This window comes from Dermochelys coriacea, chromosome 7 (assembly GCF_009764565.3).
Source record: "Dermochelys coriacea isolate rDerCor1 chromosome 7, rDerCor1.pri.v4, whole genome shotgun sequence".
Taxonomy (NCBI): Eukaryota; Metazoa; Chordata; order Testudines; family Dermochelyidae; genus Dermochelys; species Dermochelys coriacea.
Window position 1 is genome coordinate 26052065 of NC_050074.1, and position 19510 is coordinate 26071574.

General features: G+C 38.8%; 1 protein-coding gene and 2 long non-coding RNA genes across 15 annotated transcripts in view; 1 reads left to right on the forward strand and 2 right to left on the reverse strand.

Annotated features, from left to right (window-relative positions):
* The window catches only part of LOC119858388, a 30561-nt gene extending 20891 nt beyond the window's left edge, over positions 1 to 9670 (reverse strand). Inside the window, exon 1 of the long non-coding RNA XR_005293874.2 lies at positions 1497 to 9670. This is a non-coding gene — a long non-coding RNA (uncharacterized LOC119858388). The remainder of the gene's footprint in view (positions 1 to 1496) is intronic.
* TASOR (transcription activation suppressor) overlaps positions 9643 to 19510 on the forward strand; it is a 55523-nt gene continuing 45655 nt past the window's right edge. For 6 of the 13 annotated variants that reach the window (XR_005293902.2, XM_038409190.2, XM_043520019.1 and 3 more), the window contains exons 1-2: positions 9647 to 10250; positions 19124 to 19269. Coding sequence is in view for 12 of the 13 variants with exons in the window: in XM_038409190.2 (XP_038265118.1) it covers positions 9878 to 10250; positions 19124 to 19269 (519 nt within the window). In the remaining variant the exon portion in view is untranslated. Of the gene's footprint in view, positions 10251 to 19123; positions 19270 to 19510 lie in introns of all 13 variants that reach the window. The other 7 variants (XM_043520020.1, XM_043520021.1, XM_043520015.1 and 4 more) reach the window with 4 other exon arrangements.
* LOC122461221 lies at positions 14872 to 19124 on the reverse strand. The gene is made up of 2 exons (XR_006283054.1): positions 18280 to 19124; positions 14872 to 16462 (listed from the first exon to the last, which is right to left on the reverse strand). It is a non-coding gene; the product is annotated as an uncharacterized LOC122461221 (long non-coding RNA).

Below are 19510 nucleotides of genomic sequence, written 5' to 3' on the forward strand. Positions count from 1 at the left end.
AGAGACTGCTGAATTGGAATTAATTTGCAAACTGGATACAATTAACTTAGGCTTGAATAAAGACTGGGAGTGGATGTGTCATTACACAAAGTAAAACTATTTCCCTGTGTTTATTCCTCCCCCTCACTGTTCCTCACACGTTCTTGTCAACTGCCCACCTTGATTACCACTACAAAAGTTTCTCCCTCTCCTCCCCGCTGGTAATAACTCACCTTACCTGATCACTCTGGTTACAGTGTGTTTGGTAACACACACTGTTTATATATATAATATTATACCCATCTGTGTATATAAAATCTCCCCACTATAGTTTCCACTGCATGCATCTGATGAAGTGAGATGTAGCTCACGAAAGCTTATGCTTAAATAAATTTGTTAGTCTCCAAGGTGCCACAGGTACCCCTCTTCTTTTTGCGGATACAGAGTAACATGGCTGCTACTCTGAAACCTTTCAAACCTGAGTAATTCTGGACAGTGTCACACCATATCACTTAGCTAGAGCTGGGTGGATTATACTCAGAGGACAACTGAATGAACATAGTCATTTTTCTATTTGTTCATATATCGGTAAGCACTCTGATTTTTACAGAGTTACTTATTTGATTCAAGGTTTGTGCAACCATATTTATCAAACTGATTGCTGGTCAACTATTTTCTGTACATATTGCTTTCACAATTGATACTTTACTTTTGTTGCATGATCACTTAAGTTGGTATTGTTTTTCCTCCATGACTGTATGACTCCCAAACATACAAAAGGCTTTTCAATGGCTGTGCAAATGCTCCCAAAATGAATGCTCTTCTGAATAAATATTCTCTAACTTTAAGTCCAATAGCCCAATAACTGTATCCATTGGTCAAGCATCAAAACTTTCTTTGGATCTGAGCTGTGGAAAAAATACTTTTGTTTGCAGTAATGAGCAGAGCATTCTTTTCAGAAAGACATACATTCATTAACTTATGGTTGGAGCTATATCTACATTTGGCATCTGTAGTGATATCTATGCACCATGAAATACATACCTAGTAGAATGCCAGACCAGCCAGAATGGCAGCCTAAAGCTAAAGCTGCCATGTGCATCTATGGATGTCCTCTTCTGTAGGCAACAGAATTTCACAACAAAGCTTCTCTTTTTAATTCATTCTATTTTACTTTATTAATTGATAAAATTATTGGCCCCATTCCTTAGGTGCACCTAAGATTTACTGGACACAGCATGTTCTTATAGAAACACACAATGGACAAAACATCACTGGCATTAACATCCTACACAGCCTATTCCAAAACTTACGGAAATTTCCAGACAAGACTTAGTTAGGATGGAATTAAGGTTTTTCCCAGGAAATGAACTATCACATACTGGCCAGATCTTTTTTATCTTATGACATCTGTTGAGATAACAACTCAGGCTAATTCAGTTGTTTTGAAAATGCAAACAGATTTGACTATTAGATTTCCTTTTAATTATTAACATACCGGAATGGTTGTTACTGACCTTAAAAAACTAGGGTAAAGATAGCAATGCTCTATTTAGCTCTGTTTTAGGATTTCATATAGTGCCTATCACCAGGGCATTTCTTCTGCGTTCAACATTTATATCAGAACATTTGATGAAACTGTGACATGAAATAGCTCTAGTGCCATCCATCTGCCAGTGATACACAGCCCCCATTTTTTCTCAGCAGACACAACCAGCTCTGTAACTGAGAAGTTGTAGAAGAGATGGTAAAGGTAAAAATCTATTAAAAAAAAAAAGCATTAGCAGTAGAATCAAGACATTGAGGAGTTTTTTCTAGACAAAGTATCAACCATATTTTTATCCACTTTATTTGTAATTTTGTTTGAAAAATATAACTGGTAATATATCAATGTTCTGAAAATATCAAGAAAAGAAATTATAGAAATGTTTACTTGAGCAGCATTTTTGTCTCATCAACCAAACCATTATAGGATCTCTCTTATCTTTACCTCCTTCCTGGCTGCACATTCCTTCCTGGTCTCAACTGAAATGCCAGAATCTTTTCCCAAACCTCTGGAAAGTAACAGTATCTGTACCTGTACATCAATTTCTCAGATGTAGGTTTCTCACTCCCCCAACTGAACTCAAATCCTTCAACTCCCTTTTCTGAATTTCCTCCAAATTATCTATATAAAATATAATGAATGTTGAAAGATACTATGAATTTTGGATCCACATGAGTGAGGAAACAATGACACATTAGACAGATGCCAAACATTACAGTGGTTCTACAAAAAACATCCATAGCAACATTTTTTCCAACCTCAGATTCTGACAGAGATTCATCAACAAGGCGTACATACACGTCTTCAGTCCCATAATCCATATGGTCTTTTCTTTCTTCCACCATTTAAGACTTATGCAGGAACTACTGATAAGTAAGGGCTTATCTACATGGAGACACTCAGGAAAGTTAAGGTGAATCAATGAAATGTGTGAAGTTAATGCGCATAAATTAAAGCCCACTAAACCACAATGTGGATGCTCTCATTCAGGAGTAAACATCCTCAGAGGAGGATTAAGCTACAACAAAATAAGGACTGAATTAGACATGCAGATCTAACGTTCTATAACTTATGTGCCTTAACTTGCCTGAGCGTCCCTGTCTAGACATGGCCAAAGAGCACATAATTATTAAGAAAAGTACAGAACAAAGTACAATGCAACATAACTTATCAATCAGACAGAAGTACATACATTTGTGTTGGAGAGGGAGAAGAGGACTTACACACTTGACATCTTCACTTTAATTAAAAAAATAAGTCTAAGCATAATTACTAATATGTAAACTAACACATTTCAAAGAGTTGTTTTTTAAATGCCAGCTGTACAGAAAGTTCCAGGAGGACTTTAACATAAATCCAATAAACTGACTAGAACATTCAGATTTGATTATATTATCCTGCTGCTAAATTAACCCTTAGTTTCAAATGTGTATCAACGCTTATTTTACAAGTTTGAAAAGCTCCCATTTTTTTCTTGCTTTCAGGAGAAAAGGTGCATTGTATTTCAAACAATTTCATCATCCACCTGTACTTCCCACTAAAAAGTGTAAGTAAAATGGCATCTCTGACAGATAATCATTCATTATAAAAATACTCAAACATAACAAGCATTTCCAAAACTGTTCCAAAAATAATTATATATTTCTTATTTGGTAAGCAATTAGCTTAACTAGCTAAATCACCAGTTTTTCTTAAAGCTCAGCCTAGAATAGAAACATTTGAGAAAGTGAGATAGCAATTCTAAATCTGACCGATATTCTTCATTGCTCAGAAATGATTTATCGACTATATCACAATGGTAGAAGGCCAAATGGATCTTTCCATTGTACTCCAAAATCTTTCCTGATGATTAATGTTTGATGCATCTTACAAGAACACAAAGAAAAAAGTGCTTGTTCAATTATCATTCATTAGAATGATTACTAAAGATCCCCCAATGATATTTCTATACATACAAAAATATTATATATCAATTTTCCTGCTTATCATTAGTTAGCTCAAGAGTGACTTTGTGTGTGCATACCCCACACTGCAGCTTCTCCCTAAGAAAGCATGAAGAGGCCTCAATAAAAAATGCATTTTACCTACACAGCAAGAGTGTTATAATTGCCAAAGTCAAGACTTACCATGGAATAGCCAACAAATATTAATAAGCATATTAAAATTTTTTAGTCCACCCATTCATTTTTTCAGATGTAACACACTGAAATATCAATCATCAGCATTACATTCAAAGCTTTGATTTTCCTTGGAAGCCAATTCACCTCTATGAGCACAAAGAGTAGACTTTTTCTCCTTTTCTATCATTTGTAATTTTACGGAACAGAATCTAGATTTAATGATGACCTTGTTGATAAAAAAAACTTTATTTCTATTAGCACTTTCCAATATACTTGAATTGCTAGGATTAAGACTGGAAATAGTTGCCATATCAGATTTTATTTTCTTTGTAGACAACAACATCTACTTCTACACTACAAAGTTTGGTTGACACAAGTTACGTTGCATACATCGACTGAAGTTTGAATTATCAGTCTGTATTTGAACACTTGACTGCTTGCATCAGTGCTGTGTGTACTAACCAGGACTGCTTCTATCATCATAATGTCAATGTAAAGAGGAGTAGGTAAGCCTGCCCTGCCATCCAGTGCAATATTTTTTGAGACATTTCCACAGAACTTTGCGGGATTATAACAAATCACCCAGGGAGTTCTGGAAGCTAGGGGTCAAGTTCCTACTATGCCATGCTCAACATCCCATACTACTTTTCACAACCCATAATTTTTACGTCTTTTTCAAAACGATCACAGTCCTCTGTAGCACTTCTTGGCACACATCTTCACTCTAACAGAAGCATGGAGCTGCAGAGCTCAGCACAATCGTGTCCTATTGCAATGGAAGAAACAAGGCTGCAATCACTAAAAAATTTTGGGAGAGGATTGCAGTGTAGCTTTCAAGTTTCGTTGAGCTCTCTCAAGACAATGAGACACATCCCTATTCTGATAAACAGAGTACTCCCCCTAGCCCAGTGAGCCAGATGTCAATACTAACTCCGTTTGATCTACCTCTACCTGAGCACAAGACACAGATGTGACGTGGGCTGCGTAACTGGATTGTGTAACCAGACTGTATAAATGAATTCCCTAACCTTTTGCTTTCTAACATTATACCCGTACAGCAATGAAAAGTTGATCCTTGTGCCTTAATCTGTTAATGGGCTGAAGCCATTTTTCAATGGAGAACAAAGATCGTGAGGTGGGATAAGGGAGATGAGGTATAAGGGAAAGGAAAAGGAAAAAAATGGCAAGGAATAATGCATATATGCAGTTACCCAAGCTCTCTTCCCTTTCATCGGTGACCCACCTGGCTAGACTGCTGCAGAGTTTCAAACAGTTCCTAGTTCATGGCATAGTTTTAGTGCCCTGCTGTCTCTCTCCCGCTCCTGCTTCCTCCTCATGGTTCATGGCAGGGATCTCCATCTCAGTCTTCTCTGAGGTGTCCACAGCTGACTGTAGGGTTCAGGTTGGGTCACTGCCAATTGTGGCATGCAATCTGTTGTAAAAGTGGCAGGTCTGTGGGCAGCACAAAATGTGTTTTTTGCCCTCCTTGCTTGTAATATGCCTGGGGTAGTTCCTTCACTTTCATGTGACACTGCTGCTGATTTCTGTCATGCCCTTTTGCCAGCATTCCTTGTGCAATCAGCCCATAGATGTCCATGTTTCTATGGGTGGTCCAGAGCCATGCTTGCATAGTCTTCTTTCTACAGACCAAGGAGATCCAATACTTCCAATACGTCTCAGGCTGGAGCGCCTTTAGTAGCTTTCTGTGTGTGTGGAACTGGCATGGTCAGTTGGCTACACACAAAAAAGGTGTGCTAAGTGTGCTCACCAAGGTGGGCAATCAGGAAAAGGAATTTCAAAAACATGGAGGGGTTTAAAAGGTGTTGGGGGGATTCCAATCTCTGTGACCCTTGGGCTGGGGAATTCAAACTTTGACCAGAACAGTCACTGTTACAAGGACAGAGGCATTGTTGGACGGGTGCTGGAGCACTGTTAAGGTTGACACAACTAATGCAGTGTCTATATTTGCACTGCATTGACCTCAGTAGTTTGACTATGGCTCTGTACCGCTCAGGGAGGAGCTGTTACTGTATCACTGGAAGAGGCCACTTAAGTCAGCAGAAGACAAATACAAGTGAGGACACATGCATAACTAAGTCAACACAAGTGGACTTATGTCAACCTAACTTTGTAGTGTAGCTCTAACCATCCATTTTTACAATTGCTTAAAATTCTTTTATCTCTATAGTCAGACAAAATATCAATTATAGCTATCCCCACACTCCATGCTGCAGCACCTCATTCCTTTGATTCCCTGGTTGGCACATTTCCATGCAATTCAGTTTCTCTTCTGTGTTTATTTAGCCTCAGTAGCACCAAATAATTCTTCCAAACACCTGTACTCCCTGGTACCTAGATTATATGGATTTTCTTGCCTTGACCAATTTGTCTTTATACTCTTTGTCATATATGATGTTTTGTTCATTAAGAGGTTCTGTATGAGACATTTTAGAGACTTTTTTTTTACTGTCTCTCTAACTATTCTACACATGGTGTATTTTGCTTAGTCACAGAGGCATGAAATCATTAATCTTTGCAACAAAATTTCCAAACTACTACTTCTAAAAATTCCATGGCGTAGACTGAAGATGCTCAGATTTTCTATGGAGCAATTCTAAAACTTCTTCGCAATCCTATGACCAACACTTTTGAAGGAACAACCTGACGTCTGTTGTTGTTTTTTTAAATATTGAATCATCTTATAGTATTTTTTCATTCTTGCATCTTTTATCTTCTCTAGTTTATAACAGGAAACAAATGCTTAAAATATTTTTAAAGGAGGAAAGAAGAGTTATAGCAACAGTTTTGTTATAGCAAAAAAAAAAATCCAACAACTAGCTTAGTTTTGTCATAAACCTAAATTTTAAAACAGTTAGGTTTAATCTGAACCTTTTTCTAGACCCAGCTGAAAGAATTTTAACAATGGGTTGGAGTATTTCCTGAAGTTACATACATTAGAGGTACACAGAAATGGATGACCTTATTTCCTACTCTCCATTTGATTTTTTTTTTTTAAAAGTGGTTGGTTACTCACAATTTGTAGTTTTTCTTGATAAACCTCATTTGAAATTTCTAGTACAAGTCATGGAGCAAAGGTACCAATAATCACTTCAATATCCTTCATGTAAAAATAACTCCTTTAGCGCTGATCTTACAACGATTTACACACATGCTTAACTGTACATACTTGTGAATAGTTCCATTGACTTCAAAATACATAAAGTTAACTAACTGTGCAAGTCTTTGCATGATTAGGTGTTTCCTGTGCAGTGTCCAATTCCACAACAGAGCATGAGGAGGCACAACCAACCACATTTGTGAACTGCTAATTCTAAACTTCCTCGCTTAAAAACACTAGTAGCAGACCATAGAAAATGGGCTATTCCTCTCTGCTGTGACTGAATAAAATTTTCTGGCATCTTTTTCTCTGAAGGCTTGATGTCAACTGTTCAGAACAAGAGACAGACAACAAAAAGAAATGTACTTACCCCACATTCTCCACTTAAGCAGCTAACACAGTTGAAGAAATTTTATGTAGAACAAACAAAAGTGAATCAGCAGCAAAGAACTCAAACCATGTTACCATGCTGGTAGCTCTTCAGATCACAAATGTTATGCAGGAAATAATTTTGTCCCACTTTTTAAAGTATTTAATGGATTCAGTCAAAGAAATATCTTCAGTCACCTACAGCATATTTCTTTCATATCTAAAGCTATTACCCAGAGCCAGAGTTGCTTTTTTAGAACTATTCCTGGAGCAAGGACATACATTCTGAAGAGAGGGCAGGTTCTGAAAATGCCACACAGCATACCTTTCAACTTTCCAAGGCACAAATATGGGACCCAATACGAAGGAGACAGAAAATTATTCATGCAGAAAATTTAAAATGATTATTCTATTTCTATTCAAGATCTTACATTGCCTTCTGTATTGCAGTACCTATGCACCTTACAAAAGTGCATTAATTAACATATCTACCATGTATGGTTCTTTCTTTCTCTCTCTCTCATCTTGTTCCCAGAAGGAAAAATTATGAGCTATTTTGCTTTTAACCATTTGTACCAGTATACTGTGCTGTGTGTTTATATTAAAATGTAAGACCAAAGTGGGTTTTGCACTTGGATCAGAAAACAGTAAGTTTAATGGGAGTACGGGATTTAGATTCTGAGTTTATTCCTGTTTTGCGCAGGCATGTGAGAAAGCTGTCTCCTGCATAAACAAGCTTTGTTCTTCTGGTAGAGAATTCCATTGTGCCAGAGGTCTGGAGCTGTTGAACACAGTCCTCATCCTAGAACTTTAAGTGACCTTTAGGGTCACCATGTTCAATATCTTGGAAGTAAGGATGGAGACCTTGAATCTAACATATTTGATGGGAAATAAGTATAGTGAAGAGTGGACAGGTTTGATATATTAATTGCAGACCTCGTTGCTGAGATGTGCTGCTGCATTCTGTACTTGGGAGTTTCCAGAGGATTGATGAGGGTGTGTAGGTAGACTGCATTGCTGTTGTGTTGTCAGGAGAATACAGAAGTGTTATTTCCAAGCCTAGGTCATTGTCTACCAGGAAAGTCTCAATGAACTGTAGGAGGTAAAACACATTGTTTGCAGATGCTGATGATGTAGGATTAATTCTCTTGGTGTAAATATCAATAATCTCAGTTTCATGATTAATTATTTCTGATGCAAGTTATTCAAACAGAGGTGAGCAGACCAAATTTGTGTGGAATGTAAATACTGGGAGGAAATGAGTGACATCTCTAAGTGATGTAATAGTGGACTTAACCATTTAAGAATACTCTCCTTAAGTGAAATATCCAGTAGTCAGCATAAAATTGGTGACAAACTCTTCACAGTAGCTCTTATTTTCAGTTTTTGTTATTAATAATAGTTACTGAAGAACTATAAATGTTCAGACACAAGCACATAGCTAAATGGGACACCCACATTACCAAGCTAAACAGGAACCACACATTTAAAACTCTGACAACACTGAATCAGTCCTTATCTTTCTGAAAAAGATAAACTGAATTCCATTCAGTTTATGGTGTAGGAGATCTTTCGATGAGACCTTAAAAACACAAATCCCATCTATACCTTGTAAACGTTCAAGCAAGGATAAGGACCCATAAATTCTCTGATGCTACTTCAAGAGGCAGAGTGGGGACTAGACCTCTGCCTTTTTCTCCCATTCTGCAGAAATAAGGTTGGAAACTAGGCCCACACTTTCATCTCTGTTCCCAATCATGAAAAAGGGTGGGGATCAGACTGATACCTTCTTCTTTGTTCCTGTTTCTCTACAAAGCAGACTACTACACCTGTGTCGTCTTCTCCACTCCTACTCCTGGAAGGTCAATGGCTTATGTTGCTACTTTCTTTTTCGTCCAAAATGTTAAGGAGGACAGGAAACTGGTCCCGGGCCTTCTCCTCTGGTTCTGGTGATGTAACATAACAAGCGGTGAGGTTGCAATGATGCCTCCTTCTCTCGTCCCATTCAGGCCATTACCAAAGGCCAAGTGGTACCTTAATGGATCAAGCATGCTTGGACAAGCTGCAGGACAGGCAGCGGCTGGTCCTACAGATTCCAACCTTGCAGCACAGGATCAAGAGCTGGTACAAAAGCTTGTTGACCTCTACGTGGTACAAACACTCCCTCTCGCAACTGGAGTGTGACCCATGGTGGGTGCTTCAACTGCCTGGGCAGTGCAACAAGGGTGAACGGTGCCAGGCCACCCTTTTGTGGCTGCTGTGCTGCCTGAGAGGAAAAATCAACAAGATCGGTATGCACTCTCCCTTAGCTTGCTGCCACGGCCCAATAGGGATGGGAACCAGCCACCACAAGGAGTCTAGGAGCAGGAAGGATGGATCTGAGGCAGAGGCGCGCCAAACGAGGTGCCGTGCCATTTCTGCCGGCTCGAGACGTTCTCACCTTACTGCGCCACTTGCGCGGCGCGCACCTCCTCCCCTATTTATAACCTGCCCCACGCATTGATTGGCCGCCGCTGGCCGGACGCTGGCCACGCCCCTTTCCCAGCTGCGGCGCCGCCGCCATGTTGGGGGGGGGAGGAGAGGCGGAGTTGTTGCCATAAAGTGAGCGACCGGAGTGGTAGAGCGGAGCAGCGCGGTAGAGGCTAGGGGTGGGTGGTGCATGGCGCTTGGGAAGGGGCGGCTCCGTGGGAGAAGAAGAGAAGAAACAGTCGTTGGCGCTCAGTTGTTTCCTCGCCATAGAGTTCAATGGCGGATGCTGGGGTTACTGGCGGTGGCGAGATAGAGCCGGAGCAGCTTCAGCGGACGGAGAAGAACGACCGGGGCCTCCTCGGCGTGGAGAGCAGCGGCGCAACAGCAGCAGCTGAGGACAACACACAAAATGGCGGCCGCTCTGATAGTACCGCTGAGGAGGCGCTGCTGGTGGCTGCTACAGAAGAGAAAGCCCCCCCAAATCTCAGCAGTAGCCAGAGGAAGAGCAGCGTCTCCACGGCCCATGAACAGCAGCCGCTACAACAACCCAGCGACGTGTTGGGGGGTCCTCCCTCTCTCCCCAAGCCCCCTGAAGATCTGCCTATTAGGAGGAATTTTCAGATCCCCAGGAAGAGCAGAGAAAAGAAAGGTTGTTCCCTTCCTCCCCCCTTCTTCTCCCCCTCACCTCCTCTTCATCTTATTCATTAGGGAGGCTCTTTATACACTTCTCACAGCTGCATGCAAAATCCTGCGGGTGTGGAGGAGGCTGTGGCATGGCTCTTATTAGAGAGGCTTCTGGGGATGAGATTTTAGTGTTAGAGGCATTTTAAATCCTCCTCTTTTTTGTGTAAGGAGGAAAAAAAAAAAGTCGGAGCTTGAATTTGAGATGGTGGCTTAAAAATGAAAAAGGCTGGAGTTGATCAGGGTGGGCTTGGAAACGGTTTATCGCAGCCCCACTTCTGAGGTGCGCACACATCTATATATACATATACACACACACACAGAAGATGCTTCTCTGTGGGACACACACACGGATATACAGAGAAGATGGTTCTTTCTCTATCTTTCCCCCTTTTTCCCCGCTCTGCAGGAGACAAGTACGTCTATATTTAGATTGAGCTGGTGGTAAACATTTTATGTACGTTTCTACTTCAGAGACACATGCAGAGAAGATAGCCCTTCTTTCCTTACCCATGGAAAGCTTGCTTGTGTCTCCATCTGTTTGCAGGAAAGAAGTGTGCATCCCACATTCATGTGCCCCACATTGGAAATGCTACTTGTTTGAGGCTACTATTTTTTTTTTTTTAATGGAACTTTCTCTGAAAGCCAGTGCTCTCTCTCTCATTTTCTGGGAGACTGTTCATTTCTGCTTGCTTTTATTTTGTTAATTTGCCAAGAAGATTTACTTACTTTTGGTTCTCCTCTTTCCCCACCCCTCAAAGTTTCCCCTTTCTTGCCCTTCCCCAGTAATGCAATAAGGGCTGAATAACAGTTACCATTGCAAAACATTTTCATATAGGGTTTTCATCTTTCAAACAGGCTGTTTAACTTTTTTTGTAACTTTCTTTAAAATTTTGTCTGTTAGGAGGAAGTGAAGGTAGGTTTTTGTTTTTGTTTTTTTTTTCCATTTCTCCTTCCCATTTTGAAGATGGCAGTAATTCTCTCAGGAGCACAAATGTGCATATGAAGCTAGCAGAGGCTAATGTAAAAGGAGCAGATTGACTTAAAAGTAATGATGTCCTGTTCTCCTTGATGGTCATCTGATAGAAAAATGCCTGGATTTAAAAAATGGCTCCTCTTGTTTCAGATTCCCCAAGACCAAGTGTGATTGGTTCTATAACTTTGTGATTAAAACAATCTCGGAGGCATTCAGTGTATTACATAGTTTTTGGTTTTTTGGTTTTTAATTTTTTTTAAAAGTACCTGTCGAGCACTTGGTTCCATTGTGAATTTGGATAAACCTGAAATATATAAACTAGGTCTGGAAAAAACCTTCTAGGTTATCTAGTACATCACCTCTCTGTGCAGGATTGTTTCCTGCAGTGTATGCTTCTGACCAGTCAAGCATTTTAAGTATCTTGAGTTTAGGGCTTCTTCTGTCACTTCCTTTGGGATGGAGGGAGAGACTAGTCTAATCTAAGTGGTTCCAACTGAGTTGCTAACATCAAGATTTTATTTGGCATGGTCTTATGGATTTCATCTTTTGGTGTATCTGGATTTCTTCTTTAAAATATTGTCCAAAGAGGCTTCTGTTTTTAATAATACTTGCTAGTTAAAAATTTTGGACACTTGAAACATTTTTTCCCTTCCATCATATACATATGTTGGTTGATTGATTGTTTATGGGTACTTGGCTGTTGCTATAACCATACCATAGTATAATGTGCCATATCATCATCGCTTATCAGAAGTCATCACAAAATTGGGCCAGATCAGTAATTGGATGGAAAGCTTCTAGAGAGAACTTGGATGTTTCAGGAAGTGTTGATGATAAATTGGGAAGTTGTGGTACTAAATCAGTACTACACCCGTGTCCCAATTTAATGGCAGAGTGACAATGCACTGCTGGCTCTTTGGTCTTCTGGGTGAGTTCTGAAACCAAGATCACCCCATTCTTCCACCAAGCACTTAATAGCTAATAAAGATGACATGACTTTCCTTGGAAAGGTAGGGATGTTGATATTGCTGCCCTGCCCAAATTCCAAACTTGGGACCACGAAGCAACATTGTGCCCCCCTCCCCCAATTCTTCTATAACTTCTAGTGGAAGTTATTCTTGACCTCTTCTCTAAAATTATGTTGTAGCATTGCTGATGCAGAATGGCTGCTGTGCTCTACCCATGAGGTGACTGTTTTTTAGTTGTGGGAAGCTGATCCCTATAATATATGACCTATAAAAGTTCTTTGCGCTCCTCCATGATGAAAGCACTATATCAGTGTAAGTCATAACTACATTTTCTCTTACATTACATTTTAAAAAGGACACTAAAACCTATTATACTTAGTGGACTTTTTTTTAAATAGCTATGTGAGGCAATTTAAAAACTGTACATGGAATTTGCAAAATCAGAAAACACAGGTAAATCCTCAGTCTACCAGCTTCTTCAGTTTCTGAAGCAGGAATAGGTGTTTCTTGAATGATGACTAGAAACAAATGAACGCACGATATCAAGGCTAGGCCTACCATCTAGAGACTTACAGAAAATATGTTTTAACTAAATGACAAATTATATAATGAGGCTCTTTCTATTGATTCTTTATTGGACTCTAACTTCTGGGGGGAACTCTTATAAACTTCCATTAAATTTCAGGAGGCTTTTTTTTTTTTTTTTTTTTTTTTTTTTTAAATTTATTTGCTCTCCCTTTTCCATAGGGACCATTCAGGAAGAATGACCTTTAAACATATTTATAAGCAGGAAACATTGTTTATTTGGGCTTGAGGATTTGGTCTACTTTATGGTATCTAGTCACACAGGGCACTAATTGCAATAGTACAGTTTCCTGTTTTGTTCATAAACCATGTGGTCTACTACCATTTCATATGATTTTTTTTTTAAAGCCATATCTTGCAAGCTGGCCCATTGCTTTGAGAGGCCTTTCACCCAATTGTGACAGGGAAGGGCAAGTGCACAAGAAATAGTGCTGGTACAGTCTTCCTTTGGACTCCCTGTTGGACTAACTCATCCGCATTATGCCTCTGATTTCAGAAAGGCAGTTAAATATGTGCTTGTGTAGTCCCACTGCTGCTCCTATGCTTAAAGATAGGCACATGCTTGAGTACCTTCCTAAATTGGCACTTAAGTTAGGGTGTCACTCCTCCTCCTTTCTCTGTCTAGATGCAAAATCAAGGTCTTGCTTGTCATTAAAGACTCCAGGGCACTTGTAAGTGCTGGGTTGTTGGCCAAACTCTAGTTCGTTTGAGGGTGTTCTTTTGCCGACCTATATTATCTTACATTTCATTAGATGTGTATTTTCCATTATTTTTCCTAAACTTTTGGGAAGGATGGTTACATGCTGTTCACCATCCACAGTTTCCACCCTAGGGGATTAAGTGATTTCCCTGAATTTGTAAACTGCTTATGGACCTTTTAGGGTGAAAGACGCTACAATAATACAAGCTCAAGGCTTATATTAACCATTGTGATGTCCTGTTTTATCGGTGCATATCTGTCTTAATGCACTAGAAAACAATGACTTCAAGAAAATGGTACTTGGTGGCAGAAACATTTCATTTCTAAAGAGCAATATCATGCTGCTATTTTTACTGATTTGATAAGAAGGAAAATGCTTTGTATTCCTGGAAACCTGAAGTGTCAGGTGAAGACAGCTAGTATTCCCCAAGAAAGCAAGATTATTTTCCTGGCGTAGTTGCGAGTATCAGTCTTTAAAAAAAAAAAAAAAAAAAAAAAAAAAAAAACCAAAAGAAATCTGCAAATTTCATCTGATAATTTGAATGAATTGATATATTGCTTACTGAGAGTCGTATATGGAAGTTGACTAATGGTGGTGTCTTGGCATTGAAGACAACGCATAGCTGTACAGTCTAGACAGTCAAGCACTAATATCTGATTTCAAACATTGAAGTGACATTGTCCCTCTGTGTGTCTCTTTTCTTTCTAACAGAATGACTGTTTATAATACTGGTCTAGCTTCTGTGCAAGTGTAGTGAAATCTCTTTTGTACTTCAAACAAAATATTACAAACCATTGGGCATAGTTCCTATGGCATAAGGATGCTATAAATTGGTTAACTTTACAAAAATTGGAAAATGGCCGGTATAAACAGGTCAGGTATTTTTCTAATCCAGGTATCTCTTTCCAGGTCATTGTTAGGACCCTACCAAATTCACAGTCCATTTTGGTCAATGTCATGGTCATAAGATTTTAAAAATTGTAAATTTCATGATTTCAGATATTTAAATCTGAAATTTCATGGTGTTGTAGCAGTAGGGGTTCTGACCCAAAAGCAGGTTGTATTTCCCACAAAGTTATTGTGGGAGGGTGGCAGTACCACAACACCTACTTCTGCACTGCCTTCAGAGCTGAGCCCTTGGCCAGCCATTGCTACACTCTGGCCACCCAGTTCTGAAGGCAATTCAGAAGTAAGGGTGGCAATACTGTGACCTCCCTCTACAATAACTTTGATCCCCCCACAATCCCCTTTTGGGTTGGGACCCCCCAGTTTGAGAAACACTGGTCTCCCTCATGAAAAGCCTGTACAATATAGGGTAAAAGTACACAAAAGACCAGATTTCACGGTCCATGGTGTGTGTTCATGACTGAATTTGGTAGGGCCCTAGTAACTGTACTTCCTTCCTGAACTCCTCTAAGAGTAAGACCAGAAATAAGCTTATGAATACCATTAAAATCTAAACCATGTGCACATCACAGGGCGTGGTGATGGTTATAAAGAACTAATACTTGTGTGTTTATCTTCTAGGCATAGTAATACAGACAATATGATCTGGAATGGCACTTCTGTAGTTACAGTTAGTACTTGATTGGAACAGAAAACTTGACATGACATAGTCTGTACAGGAACCATACATTCAACTGGTGGTACTGGGGCTATGTGCCTCCTGAGTTGTATTAAAATACCTTCCCTGGCTTAGGTTTAAGACCTAAGTAACAGGTGATATGTACAGAAAAATGTTCCCTGACCTACCCCAAATGCTCCCTTCCTTTAATAAAAAACTAAACACACACAAAAAAACCCCAAAACCAAACCCCTGAAACCTAGATTGTGTTTAAAACTTTGATGGCTGGGTTTTTGCTGGCTGAAGTTCAGGGTTGAATGACTTCCCCATCCACCACCCCAATAAAATTACTTTTTTTTTTTTTTTAAACCCCTACATTCCATCTAAACAGTTCAATTTAACTACAATTTGGCAGCTGAGGTGGTAGGGATGTAAGAGACCTGCTTTATGCTTTGAGAAGATTGCTTTTCCAATCAGGTGATATTTCCTTAAGCCTCGATAAACCAACTCTAACAGAAAATAGTCTGTTTTTTCTTTTTTTTTTTTTTAAGATGGAAATGAAAGGTTGATCATTAAATCTTTTACAGTACCTTAAACATTAACACAAACAATTTACCTTTATTTTTATTTTTTGCTGTGATTTACATGCAAACAGGCAGAACTTGCTCTATAATGAAACTTGTGGATTTTTTAGACGGTATCCCCAAAAGACGCATCATAAAGGCTTGCCTCTTACTTGACTTGATTAAATCAAATCATATACAGAATATATGAGATACTTCATTTAAACCTTTTTTCCCTTCGAGTGAAATGCATATTTCAGGCTTAAAGTACCTTCAGCTCAGAACTTTAGGGCCCAGATATTCGAAAATTAAGAGTGACTTTTGGGTGTCTAGTTTGACTTTTTTTTTAAAGAGGCCTGACTTTTCCAGTGATTGAATGTTCAACACTTTCTGAAAATCCAAGGTGCTTTAAGGGATCTCAAATTGATATATTGTTCGTGGATCTATATTTAGTTCAGAGATGGCATCAATTCTCAGCCTAACTGTAGTTCTTATGATAGACATAAGTAAATAAAATTTCATCTAATGTAAAAAAAATTACATAATACACTTTCAAAACCTATTCTTGAGCAACAGCTATGCATGTCTTTCCCTGCATATTAAACTTCATTCCCAAGAAATTAAAAAACCTTTGTTATTACCAGAGCTGTGGACTACGTACATTCCCCTCGTTCATGTGACTTGTCATATGTAAAACTGTTTGATCTGTAGTTGTCCATAACACGTTATTCATCATAGAAGAAAATGAAGATTAGACTTGTGAAAAAACTACATTTTGGAGGACTGCTGATCTCCATAAAAATCATTCATCCGAGTGCCAGATCTAAGAAAACACAAATGGGTAATATCATTAATAATGTCCAAACAGAATTTTAACAGTGGGCAGGACCTCCCCATAGGCAGTAATGTGCCTTTCACAGGCTTGCATTGAGGAAGTAGACAATATGCTTCTGTAATATGTGGCCACTCTTGTGTATATAATATTGCAAGTCTCGTGAACTGTATACATAATATTGAGCAGCTAGGACAGTTTTGTTTATCAGGCTTATAGGAATTCAGCAACAGCCATAGTAACATAACTGGACAACCACTTCAAACCACTTCTATTTTTACTACAAAACATTTGAAGAAAATTTCTTTTTAGATGCTTAAATAGAAATCCCCTGAGTGATCAAAATGCGATACAATCTGTGAAACTGTTTCCAGCATAATTTATTGAATGGAGTGCACGTAGATACTGTATAATGCAGAATTACTGCAGTCTTAAATCAGATTTGTTACTCAAGTGACTTCTTAAAAACTTTGACAGATTTATTTGTAGGTAATGTGGAAGTTTTCCAATACTTAGATGTAACCTTTCTTAATCCTATAAGAAGAGCGCTAATATAGTAAACAACAAAGCACATGTTCTTTAGATCTGGAGAAATCAAGATGCAGCCAAGATAATCCGATTTTTAGCGCAAAAACAAAAACACAAGTCTACTGCTGTAATTTATTTTCATTAATGGAGGAAAACTTTTATCTTGACTTTCCTATCTGTTCCTTCGCTGTGCTTGGTTGGGTGTCTTTCCCCCCCCCCCCCATCGTGAACTAAGATTGTGAGCTGTTTGGGTTAGGGACCATTTTATTGTTTGTCAGTATGATACCTAGTAAAATAGGGTCATGAGTTGGTGGCTGCCTTCAGACTCTACTGTAATATGTATAATGCACACTCTAGCCAAACTGTCATTAATAGGGTTCACATGCATAATTGTGTATGTATAACAAGTAGCTTTTGTGTTAATGCTTACTATGGCATTAAATCTTTAAAGTACAACTGTATGAGATATATATACACAGCCGCAAGAACTAAGCCTTCTACCTCTTTTTGAAAGATGACTTATTTCAGTAACAAATTGATCCTGTTTTTACTGATTTTATTTTTTAATGTCTGTGAAATTTTGTCTCTGCAAGAAGGTTAGTGTATGGCTCAGCTGCCCTTTAAATAACCATGGCAGTGGCTTAATACTGCATAAAGAAACAAATCATGACTCCTGCGTCTAGTAATTTCTTCCTAGAAGGGTCTGATGACTGACTGGATGCCACTGGCAAGCAAACTGCGTGCTCATTTGTCTTTTTCCACTCTGTATCTTTAAGTCTCATTCTTGTAAGATAAGTAAAATATGCAGCCCTTACTGTTTTCGCTTTCCATTAAGATGGACCCAATTGAATGACCATAAATATAGCAATAGATGCTGTCCTTTTCTTCTAATTGGCAGTAACTGACAAGCTTTTACCAGCTGTTGGTCAAGCTTGTCTTGTGACTTGGAGCCTCTATAATCGTCCTGTATAATTTTCGCACCCCTTTTAAAAACCGCGCACGTACACACACCATGGCCCAGTCTTGCGTAATCCTTGACACCCAGGCTAAATCATTTATTACGATTTTGGTAAATGTTCTGTACTATTATCCACATTTTTTTTGTAATTCTTCTAGAATTTCTGTGCTTCCTGCGCTTTTAGAGCAGGAGGCAGGCAGTAATAGAAGGGCAAAAGCACTATTTTGAAGGTATGTAGCAGAACTGTTTACAAACTAGAACTCCTGTACCCTGTCAGGATAAATCTATTTCTGTACATCTTAAAGTTGTGTAGGGAAAATACCTGGTACATGATGCTTAAGATGTCTTAGGAATACAGCTCCATTTCTCTGGGGCTTCTCTCTCTAAGTCAGTGCTTCAGTTCTTTTACTGCTCCATGCTCTACAGTCCCAGCTGGTCATTTGACCCTTATGCAGTGCAGCTAAAATGGTGGGTAGGGATGGAGATGAGGGGCTGAAAGATAAACCCAAACCAAGGAGACTGCTATGCAGATTTAGGCAATAGTTTAGCAAAAAAAGTAAATTTGAATTGGCCCTCTCTGTGAATGCATAATTATGTTATACAGCAGACCCGTGTTATCTTGGGGGATTTCTTAAACTAGAGTGTGAGCAACCATAGCTGAATCTATATAGTCCCCTCTACAATAACCATTTATTGTTAAGGTAAGTAGCCTATGTATTGACCAGACACTGTGGAGAGAGAGTGTGTGTGTGTGTGTCTGTGAAACAGGCTACAACCTGAAACTACTGCATTCTTACAATAACACATTGTTCTGTCTAACTGCACATTACAGCTTTTTGCAGTGTATGTCTACTACTTTCTTGGGAGTATGTTGAAATTACATTACTATACTTCCCTTGGAAAGCTCTTGTAAACTAAGGTGACAACTTGCTCAAAATTAAATACTGGTATGGGATGGAGAAATAATGACATGCCTGGCTGTGATACTGACAAGTCTAAAGTCTACCTTTTGTGAGACAGTTTTTAATACAAAATATCTAAAATGAATAAATCCATTAAACTAAATAGGATTTTTATCTTAATTTTTATAAAACTGTTAGTGAAATGAAAATGTACTGGGAAGCTTTCAAATGTGTATTGATACTAACTTTTTTCTCTCTGAATAGCACTCTTTCAGCCAGTAGCTATGGGCTCTCGAGAGTTTGAAGATGTTGTGAAAATTTTGCATTCATCTTATTTGGAGTCAGGTTCGGTGACCAATTTCAATTACAAAAGAGCCAGCTTAATCCATAGTGAGCTGTTGGAAAAGGAGGTGAGTACCAGAGTTTCCCCTTTATGAAACTGTGTGTAAGCTATAAACTTCAGTGGTTTTGCCCAACTCCATTTACTTGAAGCCAAACGGTTTCATATACTTAAGTGTTGGATCCTTGTAGTGTTGCTCTATGCGGGGTTCTTGAGGACACTATATGTGGCTGCCTGTATTTGAATGAGTTTGCTATACTTAAATGGACAGCGCTACAGAAATAATCCAATAAGCTTTTACATTCAAGATA